This window comes from Chaetodon auriga, chromosome 5, assembly GCF_051107435.1.
Source record: "Chaetodon auriga isolate fChaAug3 chromosome 5, fChaAug3.hap1, whole genome shotgun sequence".
In the NCBI taxonomy this organism is placed as follows: domain Eukaryota; kingdom Metazoa; phylum Chordata; class Actinopteri; order Chaetodontiformes; family Chaetodontidae; genus Chaetodon; species Chaetodon auriga.
Window position 1 is genome coordinate 6,502,495 of NC_135078.1, and position 20,063 is coordinate 6,522,557.

The window sequence follows — 20,063 nt, forward strand, 5'->3', positions numbered from 1 at the left end:
TGTCATAGAAGAAAGGGGTTTGGTGGAAATTGCTGATGTTTAGTCTTCTGTTCTTTGTTTCATTAGATTTGGTTATGTTTGTATTTTATGACTACCACTTTGAGTGGCAGAAGCTGGATGTTTTAGCCATTTATCCACCACTTTTAACAATTTATTTCCCAGCTCCCATGCAAATTACATTTTCTGCACTATCAACTCTCAACACTTGGTGATAATTGTCACCACTGACTCAGGATGAGTGGAAATGTGTCTTCCAAACTCACCCAGCTCAGTGTGCCAGCCCATGCCAGTCAATGGACCACTAACTTCCTGACAGGCAGTTGGCAGCAGATGGCACTGGGCAAAATCACATTGAGCACCCAGACAATCAGCAGTGTCACCCCCAGGGATGTGTGCTCTCCCCACTGCTCTTCTCCCACACCAATGAGTGCATCTCAGGAGAATAGACCCATCTGTTAAACTCCTGAAGTTTGCAGGCGACACAGCAGTCATCGGCCTCATGTGGGATGGTGCTGAGTCTGCATACAGATGAGAGGTTGAACAGCTGGTCCTCTTGTGTGCTCAGAACAACCTGGAACTGGACACACTCGAACCTGTGGAGATGACAATGGACAGGAGAAGCCCTCCAACACTGCCATCCATCAACATACTTAACAACACTGTGTCTGGTGTAGAAACCTTCAGGTATCTGGGATCTCCTATCTTCCAGAACCTGAAGTGGGCCTCCAATATAGACACAATTGGCTTAAATCACTTAAAATATAGAAACACTTTCCAATATTTATCCATGTTGCAAATAGGTCCTAAATATGTCTTAAAGGAGTATTTTTGTGTTGCACTTTCATACAGTTTTGGGACTCACAAAAGACATTTAAAACCGAAGTAGCAGAGGTTGATATATCCTGACTTTTAGGCTTTGAATGAGTGAGGCTCCAAAAACAAAGGATCCTACATTTCCCACAATGCAACCAAATATCTTCTTAGACCCTCTGCGCCTTGGCAAAATCCCACTCTATGGCCCTCGTTAATCATGGAACCTTTCCTTTTTTTGATTTGTAGTCTCCAAGCCCAGGCTCAGATAACTCTGGTGACATCACTATGACATCATCAGGGTTCTTTTCTCTGTGACACAGGCTCAGAATTTTTTCCTGTGTCTCGGAAACTTACCTTTATGTGTGCAATTTGACTTTTTTTTAACAAACAAGCTCCCACATCAAGTATATCTCTATTTTTATTTGTGTATATATACACATATAAAAAATAAGGACATATGTACAATGATAATAAATATCAACATGTTTGTACAAGTGAAATAAGTTACTTAACATATTTTAAAAACAAACAAAAGATCAATAACAGACAAGCAAAACTGGGGCCAAATAAAACTGGAGTGATAATAGACTAATACAATTAATAATGCGAAAAACAGCAGAACTTAAAGCCTCGTGTGAGAGAAAATATTATGAGCAGTGAAATGTGTAGGAACTGAAGAAATGCATATAAAGTACATCAGACATGCATTTTTTTTTTCAAGCTTGAGACCTGTATTCCTTTATCTTTTCAGTTTTGCAACATGTTATATTAAAACAAAAGCCCAGTTGTAAAAATAATGGTATTAAGAAACAGATTGAGACATAACCAAGTACCAGTGTAAAGAGCAAATATGTTGTCGCAACTACCTCAGGGGGGATTAATAACATAAAGTGGCCACACACTGTCACTGATCTGCTTTGAATCAACAGATGCTCATTTGGTTTTTATTGGCTGACAAATTAAATAATGGTTAAGGTTTAGGGCATTATTCAGCCTTTCATTCAGTGAAGGGATAAAGAACTGGGTTGAGAATATCAGTACTGACATGTAAACAGGAAGCAAACAGGAAATCCATCAGCCTCAAGCCATTTTTGCATTTTGCTTGAGGGAAAGTTTAGCTGCAGATAAAATATGCAGAAAGGTTGCAGACATCAGCTCAGTGTAGCAAAGTGGACGGACTGCTGAGACTTAAATATCGATCTGGAATCAAATAAAATTAATTTAAGAATTTCAACAAGAACAAAAGCAACTGCAGTCTACTTTGGCTTATCCAAAAGGTCAAGAGGCACAGAAAAAGTAAACGTGTTGAAACACAGCCATGAATTCCTGTACAACCCTTGAACCATAAAATCCAACATGTTTTGTATTTTTTTCCAAAGAGAGCATTAGTGTTCCACAATATTAGTGTCTGTAAAAGTCCAAAAATGACTGATCAAAATGATGCACTTGTACAAGGATGATCATATCAAAGATGTAGTCAACTTGCAGAGGATCATGCAACACTAGGATGGAGTGCTGATGGCTGAGTACCTCTTCAACCTTGGGATCATTTTGATATTCTACATCTCTCTGTACACAGTGGGGCAAAAAACAAGGTATTTTTGTCCTCCCATTCCTTCTTGGTGTGCCGCTCTGGTCCCGACAGACAAGTCCCAAAAACAAAGGGCAACCCTGGTAGACAAAGCACAGAAAGAGGACAGAATAATGCAAAGTTAGTAACAGCAAACATATGTAGTGTTCACTGTTTCAAAGCTTCCTTGAAATTAGATCAGAAAGTAGGTTAGATTTTTTAGGACGTTATTACATCACCATGGAACACATCACATTTTCCGCTGAGAGCCTTTTGGCGAATAAGATAATTTAGTCTGGTACTAACATTGAATTATACCGTACTGAGTCACTGTATGTGACCAACGTAGAATAAATAATATATGCAGGTATATGAAAATCTGCAGCAACTGTAAAAATAAAATCTAGTTATATGTGTCAGTTTTGAGTTGACGATTGGTCTGAAAAGGTCCTGTATGTGTATGAATCTTGCAAGAACATTGTTATTAAACAGATGTGACAAAAATCTTGCTCAGGTCAGCTGATTTTGATCTTGTCAGATTGAAACGCTTTTTCTATAATAAAATGTTTTAGTTGCAGGCTTTGGGCAGTGTGGGTCTTTTTCTTATCTTTTGCCATTAAAGTAGTTTTTCTGATGCACCTGTCCCTGCCCCCACTTCAATAAAAGTGTGCACAAGGACAGCTTTTGATGAGAAGGAGACGAAGCACATGGTGCAGAACCTATGATGTAACGAGACTGAGTCTTCCGCCCTGTTAGAGGCTCTGTGAGGCTGTGCTTAGGCACAGCGGTGCTTTGAATTAAATGCTAACATTTGTACAGATAAAGCAAACAAGATATAGCATGTTATTTTTTCCCTTTGCTTTCCCCTGCTTTGAGTTTTTAACTGTTTCATGGCTGCAGCTTCCTATTTGAGTGTTATTGGTCTTACCTAATTTCAGCAATAAAGCAAGTAAGTGTATTTCCTGAAATATTTAATTATTTCTTCTGATTAGTTGAGTAAAGGGACAGCCAGAAGGACAAAAATCAAAACTGGAAATCATTAGAAGTGAACACTTTTGCGTGAATCTGTTGAATTTAGTTAAGTTGAACAATACCTTTCACTGGTTCACGGCTGCTTCCCGCCTGGAGCCAGCAGTTTGTCAGCATGGCGGCAATCAGTCTGTCTGTCTGTCTGTCCAGTCTTCCATCAACACTGTGTGTGGCTTCTTTTTGTGTTGGTGTGTTTTACAGTGCTCTTCCTCTGTTTAAGTCCACAGTAGCCCCAGGTCAGTCTCTGGGCATCGGTAAGAGGGGGGGGGGGTTCACGGTGTTTCAGTGTGCATCACAAACACACTGTAGTCCTGGATGGGTGGCATTAAGAGGACCGTGAGCGTGTAAATGTGTGTGTGTGGAGGGGTAGTTTCCTTCTTGGCAGTGCAAGTTACCACCCTCACCAAACACTTAAGATATAAAGCACTTATTGAGACATCCACAGCGGTCGCAACAGTGAGGGTTCAACTACATTCCCATTGCCTAATGTCTTCACGTCGGCTTCAATTTGGAATTAAGTGTGCAGTTACTGTTCCGATGCTAAGAGTTGAATCCAAATAGCCTTTTCTTTCTAAATAAATGAACACACGTCCAAAAGGGCTCAAACATAACAGGCATCTGTTACACACTGTGACTCTAATAAATGTTGTTTGGAGTGCACTTGTCGTATATTGGACGTGAAGGTGCGTTTGAAGGTCACCGTGCAGGGCTGAGCGAGGAACGTAAGCGCTTGCCCTCGCATTGTCATTCATAGAGGGGAGCCATTAGTCACTTGATGACTTTGTGAACACTGCTGTAGTCCGTAAGACATAGAAAAAGAACAACAAGAAATTCAAACCAACCATCACAACAAATTAAAGTGGAAGGGATCAAGGACTTTCTCCGGGGTAAATACAGCATGGGGGAAAAAAATACAAATTGAGCAGAGAAAGTCTTGAGAGATTGTCCTTCATTCAAAAACCCCCTTGCGTCTTTCACTCCAATTCACTTCATTTTCCATTTAATTTCCTCTCTCTTTGTCTCTCGCTCTCTCTCCTCTCCTCTCGGTCCCACGCAGAGCTCCTACTACGGGGACATGATTGTCGTCTTGCTTCGAGATTAATTAGTCTTTTTATACTCCTCTCACACTCTTGGCTCACAAATACAAAAAGGGAAGACACGCTTCCAGTTTTTAAGTGCAGTAAGCTGAAAAAGTCTCAAAGGAACAGAAGGACAGGGAATCAGTTCATATTTCCAGTCAGCTGTATTTGCTGCTCGTCAACTGGTTTCAGCACTGGGGCTAAAAGCCTCACTTGGTCCACTCAACATAAAAGAAATGTGCCCTTCAGAAAACGCCATTTGTTTCATTTCCATGCTTGAGGTGTTCTCCTCTGCGTTCAGCCTTATTAAATACACAATTTACACAAGTGGCGATTGCACAGTTGAAGAAGAAAAAGCCACAATCATGACTGCATGTTGCCCAGAACACAATAATAATAGGAGTGCATGTTGGCAAACATGGTGTATGAGTGTGTATATTTAACATGCTGTGTGCTAAAAATGTCTACAGTGAGCCAAACAGGCATTGGCAGAGCGAGAGAGAGAGCGAGAGAGAGAGCATGGGGAATTGACAGCGTGTCACAGAAAGAGAGCAGGCATCCTCAAAAGGAGGGAGGTAGGTTGGTTGTTTTGTTTTTCCAACTCAGGGAATGGAGACGGAGGAGGACAGGCCTAGACGGACGACTCCTCGGGGTTGGCGTCAGGCAGCACGCTTCTCTGCTGCAGAGTGCGTCTCAGCTCTTCCTTGAAGGGGCTGGAGTAGTCATTCCCGCTCATGCCCAGGCCTCCGAGCCCACCGCCCCCAGCACCAGCCCCGCTAGCCCTCTCCTCCCCTGCTGTGCTCAGGTTGAGGCGGATGTAGCCGTTGCTACCGGAGCCTCGGATGTTAGTGAGGCTGAGACGGCTGGGGGAGTGGATGGGCTGGCCAGGAATGGCGCTGGGTGACGCCGTGCTGCTAACGCTGCTGGGCCCCAGGGCGTGACCGGGAACGATCTTCAGCGAGCCATCTGAATAATAGTAGTTGGCACCCGTCTCCCAGAAACGGTCCTCGTCGCTGGGCATCTTGCTGGGCACAAAGGTGGGTGGCTCCTTAGGCAGGGTGATGGGGTAGACCAGGGTGCTCTCAAGAGGCTTCATGTCGGCTCCTTTTCCCAGTGCCAGCTTCAGCCTCCTGCGAAGGTAAAGAGCTGCCACAAGGAGCAGCAGGCACGCCGCTCCAAGGGTGATGACCAGCACCCAGAAGAGTCCCATGCTGCTGTCTGGAGCCCGGGCCTCCATAAAGACCGGAGCGCTGGCTACTACGGCCACCTGGTAGCGCTCTGTCTGAAACTTGACTCCCTGCTCCTCAGAGTAGCAGATATAGCGGCCCGCTTGCATCTGGCCTGCTTCAGGGATGACCAGGGCCTTGAGTGTCCGGTCGAAGCGTGGCCCTCCTGCCTCGGGGTCACCCAGCTGGAGCTCACGGTCATTGAGAACCCAACAGGGTTGAGCCAGGTTGGAGACCAACTGGCAAGGGAGCACCATGTCAGATCCCACCACCACTGTTACGTTCCTCAGACGGGAGTGCTCTGCAGAGCAACAGGAGAGGAGCAGGAGGAGGAGGCAGGAGGGAGAGAAGAAAGGAGAGGGGGTTATAGTATCATCCATCATAATTCCAATTCATATTCTACAGCAGTCACTTCCCTACTTAATTCACTATGTTCAGCTCAGTCCAAATACATTCACACAGTTCCGTCCCAAGTCCATCCTTTTTTCTTACTATGGACTGGCTCCTGCAGTGACAGTCAATTCCCACAAGGGACCAGTACTGAGGCATGGCCCCACACTCACCAGGGCTGGGGATGGAGACGGGTTTATCGAATTTTGCTTTTCCCCGGCTGAACCTTTCCAGCATGAGGTCCTGTGACAGGGAGGAGGTAGACCTGGAGGGGAAAGGGCAGACAGCAGAGCGGAAGATTAATAATGGTCTCTCACTAGAACTGAAGGGACACACAGTACATCAGACTACAATGGATCCAATGTGTGATCTGTTGTGTAATAACAGGAATACTGAAAACAGCCAGAATCTATGTAACACATGAAAACAAATGTAGATGTTTGCAAGATAATTTCGGAATTTTAGCTCCAAATAACCCGTAAATGTCACTAAATAGACGAATATAGTGTATCAGCCTTCGATTATAACACACATTTAGTAAATGCTGTGCAGTTCTGATATGCAGAAGGCCTCCTCTAACCACCTGTCAATTTAATATTTTTGGTTATGTTTGTTTCCCAAGGCTGACCAGAGAAATCACATCATGTAAAGCAGGAGGATGTTATGCAAGAGCTTCAGGCTGAAAGCCAAAAGACTTTCATTAGTATGGGTGTCAACACAGAGTTTAAGGGACACATAATATCTTAATACTATCTGCTGTATTGGAATCAGCAGCTTCCTTTAAAATGTCCATTCCAAGCCTTAAAATACGAATATCGATGTATATAGTGTAGTGTGAATGCATAGGTGTACTCATCTCACCCGCGGTGGAGGTCGATGCGGACGCAGGCACGACCCTCGCTGTCCCAAGCGCAGTAGGGGTCCCGAGCGAGCAGACAGTCTGGCTGAGACTGATAGCGGCTGCAGTTGGCCAAGGGCAGCTGGAGAACCTCCGAACGAGAGCCGATGTAAACGTACTTCTACAGAAAAACAGACAGAGAAGAAGAAGAGAGAAAGAGGACGACAAAGAACAGGTCCAGCCATCAGCAAGAGACAGAAACCAGATGGAGAGGAAAAACAAGAAGGAAGATAAACACAGGGACAGAGGAAGAGTGACTCAGTTAGGGGTTAGAGGAGATAATGGGATAATCACTCTCAATTACAAAAACATTCACCCCCCCAACCCTCGTCCAATCCAATCTGGGTAGCGTTCTTTCCGCAAAAGATGTTATAAAATGTCTAGTGGCAGCTAAGCCAGCATTAACGAGATAAGCAGTGGGCTTTAGGGCTGGGAATGCCCAAAAACTGCATCGATTGGCGGACGTGCCATCGTCGAGCCATGGGGACACGGCCCGCGTCAACACACGGGCTCAGCTGACAGGGCCGGGAGATTGAGAAAACAACAGGGGCAAAGGTTCAATTCCCTGCTGCGGTGAAGGATTGTAATTACTGTTATTGTGAAGAGGATTTTGGATTCATGAGGCGGCACTTGATCTGAAAGGGGGCAGTGTTGATAAAAACATCTGCTGAGTGGCACCGGGCCAGTGGCACCGTGCTGACTGCCTGTCTGCTGTCAATGGATCTATGACTGCAAGTGTCTGTTAAAAAGAGTATTAACAGATCAGCAGAAGACAAAGTCCTGCTGTTATCACTGAATACCAATGAACAAGTGACGCAACAGCAAGGCAAGCTAAATGGAACCAAAACTTTACTTTCGAGGGATGTGATCGCATGAAGCACAGAGCCATGCTGGATGTGCAGGCCATGCAGGAGATTACCACAACAACAAAGAAACTTTGAACAACTTTTCCCCTGAGAGACCATTAAGATTTCTCATCTCTGGAAAAGACAGAAAACAATCCAGCTAGGAGTCCAAGACGACAATATGCACATGGCTAGGCTTTACTATACTGAGTGGGAGCAGCTGGAAGCTCAAACTCAAATGATCAAAAAAAGAAGAAGAGCCGCTTTCTTCTTATTAAAATCCCTTTTGCCTCGAGCGCTTGCCTTGTACTGAGTCTGGTCTGTTAACATGTTCTCCACACAAATGTATCCAGACTGAGATGAATCAATTGAAATGCCAACACAAGACTTAAGACATTTTGAGATGTTCCTTTTTGTCTTGAAAATATTAGACTCTATTCAGAACTAAATGGAAGTGATGTGTCCCACACACACACACACTGTTCTGACGTCAGGATTGGGACCGCTGCATCCCACACTTTCTGTAACTTCTGTAACGGAGGCGAGAAAATAAGCAGTAAGCTCGCTTTTTTTCTCTCTCAACAGAGATATTGCCGTTCATGGTCTGCATCTCAACTCCAGAGCCACGGGGTGCACTGACAACCAGCTTTTCGACCTGCCTTTGAGTGTGGCTGTTCTGAGTGGTTCTAACTATTTTGCCTTCTGACCTGGTATGACAGTCAAAACCGACTGATATCCTGACATTTGTTGCTAGTTTGCCTCAAAATGCGTTGGCTGCATTTGTTCATTAGACACCCTGTTAGGTAGAAAACTCCAAACTGCTCCCAATTTGTAATGCAGCCTTTGGGAAAATGTGTGGTCAACAATCACAGTTCATGCTAACCATGGTGACATCATGAGAAGATATTTTTTCAGACTTGACAAAGCCCCTGCAGAGCCACAGAGGACATTATGCAGCTGCTTTCACATGCGGAGAATACAATTCCCCGTGCAGTTCCCCTTGAAGAACGAATCAAGAACTCAGAGACATCCTATTCCCCCTTCCTTACCTTGGAGTGGGAGATCGTCAGGCTGTCCACTGGCTGGGCCGTCTCAAACAGCTGGATCTCCTCTATCACGTGCGCCTCGGAGCCCAGAATCACGACCCTTTGCAGCCAACCCTCCGCTGCAGTGCACAGGAGAGGGAGAAGGATTCAGCTCAGTCAAACTTTCAGTTCAAGTTCAGTTCAGCGCAGTAGACTTCCTTTATCCCCCCCAGAGCAATTTTTCATGGCATGCATAAAAACATAACAGATGGCTTCAGCACTCGACTGAGTCCCGATACAAAATACCCCATAAGCACACACCTTTGACAGCAGACCAGCTGATTTAAATATCGTTGATATGATATTAAAAAATATTTACACACCCACCTGTGACTGCACACCAGCTCATTTAAATAATAAAGACATGATATCATAAATTTACCCATACACCTGTGACTGCATATCACTCAATTTAAATATTAATGATCTGTAAACAAACACCTGTGACTGCACAGTATTTCCCTTAAATATTAATGACATACTAATACATTCACGGACACACACCTGTGATGGCATAGAAGTTCATTAAAATATTAATGGTGAGATATTATGATATACAAACACAGTCCTTTGAAGCCAGAAGAACTGATTTAAATATTAAAGCACATGCTGAAAATCACTTGTATGCTGGCGACCACATTCTAGCTGCTGTTCACAATCTATTGATTGCATATGTTAATGTTCGATCAGCTAATGTTGCGCCTTGCAGTGCCTGCTCGCTGCACAGGCGAAACTAATAACATTAACGATATTTGGGGTGCTCCAGTAAAGTCTTGCCAGACAACCAGCCTGCAAATATCAAGGCCCTGGAACTGGAGCATCTAAGAATACAGCCTTAATTAACGTTATTTATTCCATCTGTGCTTTTCCTGTTATGATGTAAAAACATCTGCTGTGAATAAGGTCTGTGAAAGACAGGAAGGAAGTCCTCTCAACAGAGAAAGTACGCTTGCAGTCACATACATGATAACAACCAATGCACATACAGTGTCATCAGGTTGTCTGCAACTTTCATCAGCTTCAATTTGTGAAACTTTAACGGCAGCTGCACTAAAATTTCATGCAACTCCGCAACTGAGGAAGGCAGAAAACCAAAAAGAAAACAACTTCTCCTGCCAGAACGTACAGCTGCTCCAACGTACAGCACAGCAAGAAACTATCTAAAGGTGAATTTGAAAGAGTCAGGATGCTGTTTGTGGCCTTTTAAGACCTTGGGTAATGGTAATATTATCAGATGCATTTGAAGACGTTTTCAAGTGGTGTGTGGGGAGCTGATGCTGGAGGAGGAAGAGGAGATCCTGTGCTCCTTTCATGTAGGGCATTGTGAACAAGTGTAGATCCCCTGTGATGAAAGGCGTTTCAGGCACAGCTGGTGGGGTGACCTTGATGTGTGTGTGTGTGTGTGTGTGTGTGTGTGTATATCTATGTATGGAACAGTGTTGTGTGCTGACATGTGCTTTCTTGTGTGGTCCTCTTGATTAAGAGACTGTCACGGATAATATGAAAAGCTGACCTGGTAGCCAACGGGAGACTCAGGAGAAGGAAATACATGCACACGCACACACACACACCAGCGTAGCAAGCAGCAGGCATATCATCACACTCGCCTCTTGCGGCGTCAGGGACCAGTGTCGGCTAATCCCTCAATCCTGTAGCCTGGTTTTTCTGAAAAACAGTCTCGACAAGCTCTCCCTCTCTCTCTTTTCACATCAGCTGTCACTATGCTGCAGCTAATACCTAATCAAGCCCGCAGCCCAATTGGCACTATGAGCGCACGTCTGCCAAGGGCCCTGTTGAGTTTGTGCTGTGAAGCACGACAAGCGGGGATGACTGCACTTGGCTCAGGGAGTGTGAGCGTGCGTATGTGTGTGTGTGTGTGTGTGTGTGTGTGTGTGTGTGTGTGTACATATCAATTTGTGAGTGTTACTCATGTGTGTGACCACGTGTGTGTTGGTGTGTCCGTGTGTCCGGGTTGGCCTCCCTGCTTGCCAGCAGAGAAGCCCTGAGCTCGCTGTTGTCACACTGTCAGTTGCCACAGTCACTCTGCCGCTGCAGTGATCTGAATGGTAAGTAGTTGAATCTCTCTCCATTCGTGAGATGGGCTGCATTCAAATTCACATTCCCTGGAATCCACTGTCAGATCTGTGTTATTCAAGATTAAGGCTCTGGGAGGGCCGGCTGACTTCAGATCCATGCCAAAACAGGACACCTGCATATGGGCCCGATGGCAACTGACTGGAGATATTAATTAAGTAGTGCATACGTAGACGTTTCCTTTGATGCATGAAGATGGATCTCAGCATGCAAATCAAGTCCTTAATTGAAACCCAGCTGAAGTCTGGCCAGATGGCATGTTGTTTTGTGCCACCATACCTAATGCCAGTACCTGTCCCTGTCTGCTGCCACGGCCTGTAAGTTCTCATCTCTTCAACAAATACTCGGCTCAACACACACACCGCCACAAAACACACACTCGTCCACAGTGGGGGAATGGGGGAATCTGAAGAATGACTGTGTACCTATGATGTATTTTCACTGCCACATCAAGAACACCATACTACAGGAGGCGGGCAAAATACCAGAAACACACCATGCACCGTATAATGTAATCCAACACAACAACCCTGTTATAAAAATACTAGCTTAGCTCGTAAGGCTTAATTCATGTATGTAGATAGTGTGTCATGTTTAAAGCTGGAGAGTGTGGTGTTATCTTGTCCAAAAAAAAAAAAAAAAAAACTGGCAAGAAAAGGTTACATTATTATTTTTATTATTATTAAGGCTAAATTAAGTATGCTCACTTAGGCTGAATATTGCAGGTTCTAACACCATAAACAGGTGAAGTTGTCTTTAACTGTTAACCTTAACTGAGATGTTGAATAGGAGTTGCAGCTTAAGTTGCAGCACTTAAATCAGTTGAAGTTGAAAGTAATTAAAATTAGTTCAAGTGTATCTGCAACTGAAACTTTCATATGTTTCATTCCAAGTTTAAGCAGTGAAAGCAGTTGAACTGAATATGATGAAAGCAACTGAAATGTCACTGAGGTGTCAGTTTAAAGGTAAAAGTTGGTCAGTTTCAGTTGGTTTTACTCAGTTGAAGTGTAAGAAGAGATTAAAGCAATATCCACTAAATTTTAACAATGAAAACAATAGAAAATTCAGTGTCAGCTGGCACACATGACATGAACTGTGATCATTGAAAAACCATGAAAGATATGAAAAATCTGAATTCATGTGATGGAATGCAAATGCTGGTGAGTGGTTTCAAGCTTCAACTCAAGTTTTGTACATTTTTTTTTTTTTTTTTGCAACTCTAGAGCTAAAACTACCAATGGCAACATTTTTACAGCAATGTAAAAATATGAACCCTCGTGTAATTTGCACCTGTGCCGATGAAGAGCATGTTGTAGGCTCGCTGGTCCAGGGCGCTGACGCGATCCACTGCCAGCCTCGTGAAGTTGACGCCCTTGGTGAGCAGCAGGGGGCGAGCCAGAGCTTTGTCCTCCATCAGCGGGTGCTTCTTGGCAAAGTTGAGCGTGGCGTCAGGCAGCTGCAGAGAGCTGTTGTAGCCGTTCTCCCTGTCTGAGTTAGTTATACACTGCAGCACAGACAGAGGACGGAGAGACAGGGGAGGGATATGGACGGGGAAATGGAGGATGGAAAGCAATGGAGGAATGGATGAAGGGAAGAGCGAGAAGGCCAAGAAGGAGAAAGAGGAAGAGGAGGAAACTTCTTAGCTGCAGCTGGCACAGGTTGGCATGGCTAGTTGGCTTTGAGATGACTGCCCTCCCACTCTCCCTCCCCTTCTCTTCTCCGTCTTTCTTTCACTCTCGCTCTCACCTCCGCCTGCCATCACACCCCTTCCTCTGCTTCCTTTCCTTTCGTCCTGGATCATTACGTTCTTAGCTTTTCGTGTTGTGCCAGCTTTTTCTCTTTTCCATTTCTCTCGCTACAGTACCCCACACCACCCATTTCCCTCCCTCCCTCTTTCATTATCCCTCCTCTGCCCACTCATCTCTCCTTCTGTGATGCATTAGCTGAGAAAAAACAGGTGCACAAGACCTTTAAATTTTGGAATACCACTCTTTTCTTGCTTCCTGAAATTGTCTGGACATATCTGCATTTACCAAACATCATACATCGTATGTGCCAGCACAGGGCTTCCAGTTTCTTACCGATCCGGGCCGCGGGACAGGGACAGCGCCGGTGTAGCGTGCCCACCTTTGGGATGCCTCCCTGTACTCTTTGTAGGATCCTTCAAACACCTTCTTCACATCACTGATCTGGTACTGGCACACCGCCGACACGTCTACGTCTCCCCTGAAACGTGGCGGCAAGGCAGTGAATTAGAGATGTAAGGCAGTGAAAAACGAGAGACAATTTGTCATCCACGCCAGACTAACACGCGAGATATAGAGTGGAATATGGGGAAATGTAGCAAAATATACATATCTGTTGCATTAAAAGTAAGGAGTATGAACTAAAACTGAACATGTTTACAATCGGCAAACACTGTCAAGGTGAGCTTTTAAATATATAAATAATATTTTCAATAATCACAGTGCAGTAAATATTTACAGTAAATATTAACTCTACAGCCTAAACCGTCCTTTACTGAGTGAGCTGAAATGATGACGTGTGTTGACACATCTCCACTCTTTCTGTGGCCAAGCAAACTAAATTGATGTGCATGTAATACACTTCCTTGATAGGCCAGTGAAATCAATCAGTTGGCGCTGTGACTCAAGAAATGCATTTCATTTAATGGTAAGGTCGGGGGTGTGGGATCATCCAACCCAATTTCAGACCCCGAGTGGTACTCAAATTATGTATCGACGCATGACCCAGACACATGAAATCCCACTTGTACTCCTCATTTCGCAAATAGATTTGATTTCCATGCTCATTCACTGGAGTGGAATCGTGTTTATTTAGCTCTCAAGACTGAGTCGCTGAAATATTGACAAAAGACAAATAGTTATAAATAAGGCAAAGTTTTTACCTTAACAAATGACACATAAATTCCAGATTGCATGCTCAGCAGCATGGGGTGTACTCTGTGTAGCACAGTCTTGCTGCAGTTATCTATTGGAACAGTCATGGAGGTACACGGCTCCAAATTCGGCTTTAAATGCAGGGTGAACTGACGCTGTAAAATCTCGGGCTTTTTAAAGCCATAAACAGCAGAAGAGAGCTTGTGTCCTTTCACTGAGTGCTCCTCCAGTCTGGAGCAGTATTGTTAATGTGCAGCAGTGTCACGGGTTTATAAGGTGAACGTCAAAAGCAAAGGACAGCACTGATGTCTTAGCGAGTTAAAAAGACAGCCTATTCAGTGAGATTATGGCTTGAACTCTGAGTCATCATTTACATAATGTCCAATTATCTTAATGTTATCTCTATCAAAGCCAGGGGGCTTTAAGGAATCCCCAGCGAGTCACACAGAGAAAAAGGATTGGGCTTTTTTCAGCAGCTGTAGGAACTCAGAATGAAGAAACAAAGCTTCAAGTTCAAAGCTGGTTCACTTTGCGATATGATATCTTATTGAAGAACACAAAAGACTGACATCAAAGGGCATTACCCGGAGAGGCAGAAAGTCTCCAGCTTTCCTGCCAAAGAAAACCTCCTGCCCTCGCTCCTATTTCTTTGTTGATAACTAACTCATTAACACATTACAGCTATGTTGTGGTCCAACACATGCCAATCTTCGTGCCACTAATAATACCACAATCACTTATCACAACCAATTACAGTTGTCAACACCCTTCTAAACCCCTGACTGTAGTTTCATTATCAAATTTGGAATAAGTTTTCTCTATAGCTGCTTCACAAGAAAAAATATTCCTTTATCAAGCTAAAAACAAAGAGCCCAGAACAGTGGACATCAACACAGTGAGTTTCCCTTGATCAGTCTCACAAATGTTCGAATTTAGGCCTAAAATAACCAATGGTATGATGAATCTCTGCTCACAAGAAGAAATAAAATAGTGGAAGGTAGAACAAGTTATGAATAATGTTAATAATTTCATTCAACCAGTGCCTCAAACACAGAATGACCATTGACCATCTATTGACTGGCTTGTCTGTGTTTAAAAACAACTCTGGGTTAAAAACTGACACCGCACAATACTGGGTTAACTTTACTCACCTCCAATGGGGTGTTCAGAGCAAGTGTCAGTGTTACTCCTACATGACTGGATCAATTTTTAACCCTATGTTGCTTGAAAGGAAAGAGTTGAGTCTTCTCCTGAAAACGTCCTCTCTTCTTGTTTATGTCTGCAGCAGAGGGCCTGACTGAATCATTCTGCTCAGCAAATGGGTTCACTGACATGAGAAACGTGAACACCATGCGATATTAAAACACACGTAATGTCTCGGCCTGGCTGCCGACGGCACATGTAGCAATGAATTCCCTTTTATCTGAGGTGTACTGACATTGAGCCGCACCTACAGCCTCCGTGACACATCTCTGACGGTGCTCGCTCTGACTCACCACTGAGCGTGGAAGATGCCGTAGAAGGTGGTTCCCCGCCAGTCCTGGCCCGGCAGCGTGAAGACGGCCCTCAGGTTGTTGAAGGAAACGTGGCGCTCGGGGAGGGAGCACTCCAGCCGGGCTTTCTGGAAGGTGGTCCACTTCTTCTGCAGGGTCCTGGTACCGCCCAGATCCCCCTGAGAGAGGACATATCAGGTCTCATCAGTGGCTAATTTAGTTTGATTATATATCAATTCTTTTGGTCCCCTCCACTCAAAAGCATGTTTTGCTTATTGTTGGATGTTTGAGCATCAGATCAACTTTGCAGCAGCTGAATGTCCTGTTGTTACGTTTCACTTGGCTTCAGTGATGTAAAAGCGTACTGAAGGGTGTGATCAGTACACTGTGACATCACTGTTGGGTGTGGCTACAGATGCAATGGAGCACCCTCCTGACCACAGCGGTGTGTTAGAGGTGCAACAGACTCGACTTTTCACCCTGACAGCACTCTGCTCACTTTCTTGCTCCATTATGCTGTGGCTGCTGCTTATGTTGCATTTCATTAGCCTCACCTTCACCTTATGGATTCCAAAAATCATCTCTGTACATACACTGCACATATTCTGTATGCACATAATCATCAACTTGTTCCATGTGAATTGGCTGAGTGAGTTGTTGCTGTGCTGGAAAAGCCTCTTAAGGATCAGTTAACCCTGAAATGTTCAAGGGCACCATTGAAATGCAGGATAAAGATAATAATATTCAATTATAAAATAAACATTGCATTAAAAATATTGATGAATGGTGCCTTTATTGAGTATTCTGTGGGCTCAAAAGAGGCCTGTCTGCCAGACACGTCTCATTCCTATTATCCTCAGTGATTGCAGAGGCTGTAAAAAAGGAATTAAAAATGCAAATGCTCATATTACAGCAGCAAGCTATAGACATTGTGCTCCTGCTGCAATAGAAATATCAGCAGAATACACCAAATTATTCACTGCTCTAGTACACATCATGTGTGAGCATCTGTTTCTAATTTCATTCAAAGGGCTTTATTGTTCATCACAGTGCAGACATTAAAAGACACTTTCCATAAAACAGTGTATAATATATTGTATACGTAATTACACGCATCTCCTCAGTCTGTATGTATTTATGTAGTTTCAGTTTAACTCAGATGATATGGTTGCATGTGCAGCAAGAGCCTAAACCTTTGTTGCATTCACTAAATGATCACTGAAATCATACAAAATAAAACAAACTGCAGTGTTACGTCTCGCTGAGTGACTTTCCTCACAAGAAGCATCTCTGGTGTCTGGGCATAATCACTGTGGTACATCAAACTTCATCAGTTATCTTAACGAGGTCATTAATTAAGCAAATGAATGTATTAATTACCAAACAGCTCTGTGTCAGTGTAATTGTCTTCACATAACACATTGTTAGTAAACTGGTGCTGAACTGAATTAATTTGCTCTTGTTGTTGTGGGTCAAGTTGAAGCACAGGACAGGATCCTTCTCTCTGTGCTTTACACTGGCATTCGTGTAAACACTGCATTTTAAGGCACTGTTTCTTCGCTTTACTTTTATTCCATACATCAGATCATGTCTGATGCAAAACGCGTTCAACACACCAGTGCGGCTTCATCTAAACTTTACTTGATGATCACATGCACAGAAGATCAGTGATGACAAAATCCATCCTGAAGTGGAGATATAACACTAAAGAACCACAGGCAGTAAAGTCAGAGCACTGCTGATATTTTGAGAAGCTGTGTCTCAGTTTAAATGAGCAGCAGTATTTCCTGTGTTAGCTATCTAGAAAGCTGTGTGCTCTCAGTTTTGGCAGGTTGTGTCCTTTCCATGAAAATTCAAGTAGAAGCAGAGCAAGCGTTGTTGGAACTGGCCTGAAAATAAAGCGTCATTCTGTTAGCTGTAAGTATCGTCACGCTATTCCAAGTGTGATTTGTCAGCTTCATGCATATATATATATATATATTTACTTTACACATATAGCTGTAAAACAGCTCTACAGGCTGCCTCCTTATATAGGCATCTCCTCAAGCCCAAAACTGTTAAACTGCTGTATCACATTATTAAATGCTTAGAAACAGCTGATAAAACAGCTGGAGAAAACAGAAAATGGCTGATGTCAAGCCAAGCCTGCATGAAACTACAGTATGATTTTACAGTCCAAACTTGTTTTGGGCTCACAACTATGTCCCTGTGCTCTCTTCAACAGCCTTTGTTTTCCCTCAGTTTTGTGATTAAACTTCCATCCACCGCGCAGAGAGTGAGAATGAGGCCGTTTCAGGAGATCCCTGATTGAACTGGTTCTGCTTTGATTATCAGCTGAGGAGTTACCTTGCAGACGCGGGCCACCCTGGCCACAGTGAGCTCAGTGTCACAGTCCAGCTCCAACGCTCGCTCACTGAAGAAGAAGTAGATCTTGTCGTCGTCCCCCTCTTTACTGCCGCTGCTCTCCCTCACCAGGGCTGAACCCACAAAGTCCGGCTCTGCATGCACGCAAACACACACACACACACACACACACACACACACACACACACGTGCGCACACACAGACGAGTAGCATCAGACAGTGTATTTACACATGATAGTAAATACATACATCACAACTGAACAAATAGACAGCCTCTGCCTGTGGGTGCATTTGGACTGCATCACACAAACAGACACGCACACACAGCCACACAAGCTTGACACCTCCATCTCATTCTGTGCTGCTCCTTCTCACCTCTCTATTTTCTATCATCACTCTCTTTCGCCTTGTCTCTCCTCCAGTCACTCCTCACTCTCTGTCTCTCCACTGCTCCCTATTAGCGGTCCATTTTGTGTTCCTCACTTCCTCCCGTCCTTCCTGTCTTTCTCAGATTCCCTCTATACCCGGTCCTCATTAGATTGTGAATGAGATGGGTTTTTTATTTTTTTTAAATGCAGATATAGACATTTTTCGACTGCTGGGAGCTTTAACTGCAACTATTTTCATGCAAAAGCACTTAAAAATCACAAGGTTACAGTGTTTCGCCCTGACGGACTGTTCATATAAGTGTGAAAGCCTCTGAAGCAGCATTTTAAGCCATCATGGTACACTACAACCCTCCACTGAAAACTCAGTCCAATTAAATGTTTTTAGGCTGGTCAGAAGCTGCTTTAATTAAGGTAAGGCTGGCTTCATTGGTCTGGGTCTAGTTTTTAATAAAAGCTCTGTATCAGCATGAATAACAAACAGACACATCGGTCCAAACCTCGGCCTCATCTGTATGTTTCTCCTTCCTCCCCCTCCATTCTCCATTCCCCTCACCTCTCCCTCTATCTTTTCATCGGCAACAACCCTAATGGCTCTTGTTTCATCACCCATTTTCTTGCTGTGACTTCATCCTCTTCTCTCCTCGTCATTTCTCACCAAGAGACTCCCTCCAAAAGATAAGGATCCTGCGCTGTAGCCAAGTCCCGTGCTTCATTTCCTGCGATTCATTTCTCGTTTTTTTTTTTTTCTTTTGCATGTTTCTGGCTCTTATATTTTTTAATGAAACTCTGTTAAAAAGAGGCCTCCGTTATCAACCTCACTGTGATTTACTTTACTTGAATACATATTTAATTTGTCAGTGTCGCAGGGTCTTGGAAAAAAAAAAAAAAAAAAAATCTTGAACCAGAACTGATGCAGAATATTTTGGATTCATTCTAAGACATTAAGTATGGTTGAAGAGATATCAATCAATTTAAATTTTCCTCTGAATATTATTTCAGGATCCAAGTTTACAGCTGGTAGCTTGCTAAATCTCTACCCAGCACACTGTAATTGAGCATGGTGTGCATGGAATTCTAGTAACAGGGACACAGGGATAGAGTGAAATAACATTTTAATCTTCTTTTTATTAATATTATTGTACTGTAATACTTGGGCTGATTAGCTAATCTGCAGTACAATGACAATGCTGTACCTTATTTCCAGACGATCACAAACACCGGTGATTTAGAGAATTTTTTGGCAAATAACCGGTCAAATACAAACGTGAGTATTGACCACAATTTTCTCTCTCATGTTCTGTTGCTCACTTACCATTGAGCCAGGCAGGCAAGTATTCGCTCTTCATGCTGTAGTGCTGTTGGCCCAGGTTCCTCAGAATGACTGGCTCTGTACCCAGGAAGTTGTTAAGCGTTGCTGAGTACAGCTCCTTATCTGTAGCAAAAAAGTGCAAGCTTAAGTTTAGCTCTGTTTCTCAGCCACAACTGTACGGGCTCGCAACGAGAGAAGGACAGTGGTTCAGCGGGGAGACACAAAGCAGCATGAGAGAACGGGCGCCTGCAGGTTTGGTGAAGCCGTTCATACTGAAGTGAAGGCAGCATGCAAAGTTGAATTGGACTTCTGGACTCTCAGTGCAATCATATGGTTACAAAACAGATTGGAAATGCTGCAGGAGTGGTTTGTGGAGATTTGATGGACATTTAATGCTTCTGTTAGAACAGTAAAAACATGGCGCTGCTCACTTCAATATTCACACTGCTGAGAAGGAACAACAAAGCTGACTGTGTGTTTGGTGTTGATACGCACACCAATGGATAATGAAATTCGGGGTTTATAATGATCCTGTAATGATCATTACGCCCATTCACAAACACTCAGCATTTCCAAACT

At 43.7% G+C, this 20,063-nt stretch overlaps 1 protein-coding gene across 3 annotated transcripts in view; it reads right to left on the minus strand.

Moving 5' to 3' along the window:
- Window positions 1-1,218: 1,218 nt before the first annotated feature.
- sema4c (sema domain, immunoglobulin domain (Ig), transmembrane domain (TM) and short cytoplasmic domain, (semaphorin) 4C) overlaps window positions 1,219-20,063 on the minus strand; it is an 86,938-nt gene continuing 68,093 nt past the window's right edge. For all 3 annotated transcript variants that reach the window (XM_076730786.1, XM_076730784.1, XM_076730785.1), the window contains 10 exons: window positions 19,488-19,607; window positions 17,769-17,920; window positions 15,426-15,601; window positions 13,111-13,255; window positions 12,320-12,533; window positions 8,900-9,015; window positions 6,969-7,126; window positions 6,281-6,372; window positions 3,478-6,018; window positions 1,219-2,484 (listed from right to left, as the gene is read on the minus strand). In XM_076730786.1, the coding sequence (XP_076586901.1) occupies window positions 5,123-6,018; window positions 6,281-6,372; window positions 6,969-7,126; window positions 8,900-9,015; window positions 12,320-12,533; window positions 13,111-13,255; window positions 15,426-15,601; window positions 17,769-17,920; window positions 19,488-19,607 (2,069 nt within the window). In that variant the 3' untranslated portion in view covers window positions 1,219-2,484; window positions 3,478-5,122. The remainder of the gene's footprint in view (window positions 2,485-3,477; window positions 6,019-6,280; window positions 6,373-6,968; window positions 7,127-8,899; window positions 9,016-12,319; window positions 12,534-13,110; window positions 13,256-15,425; window positions 15,602-17,768; window positions 17,921-19,487; window positions 19,608-20,063) is intronic.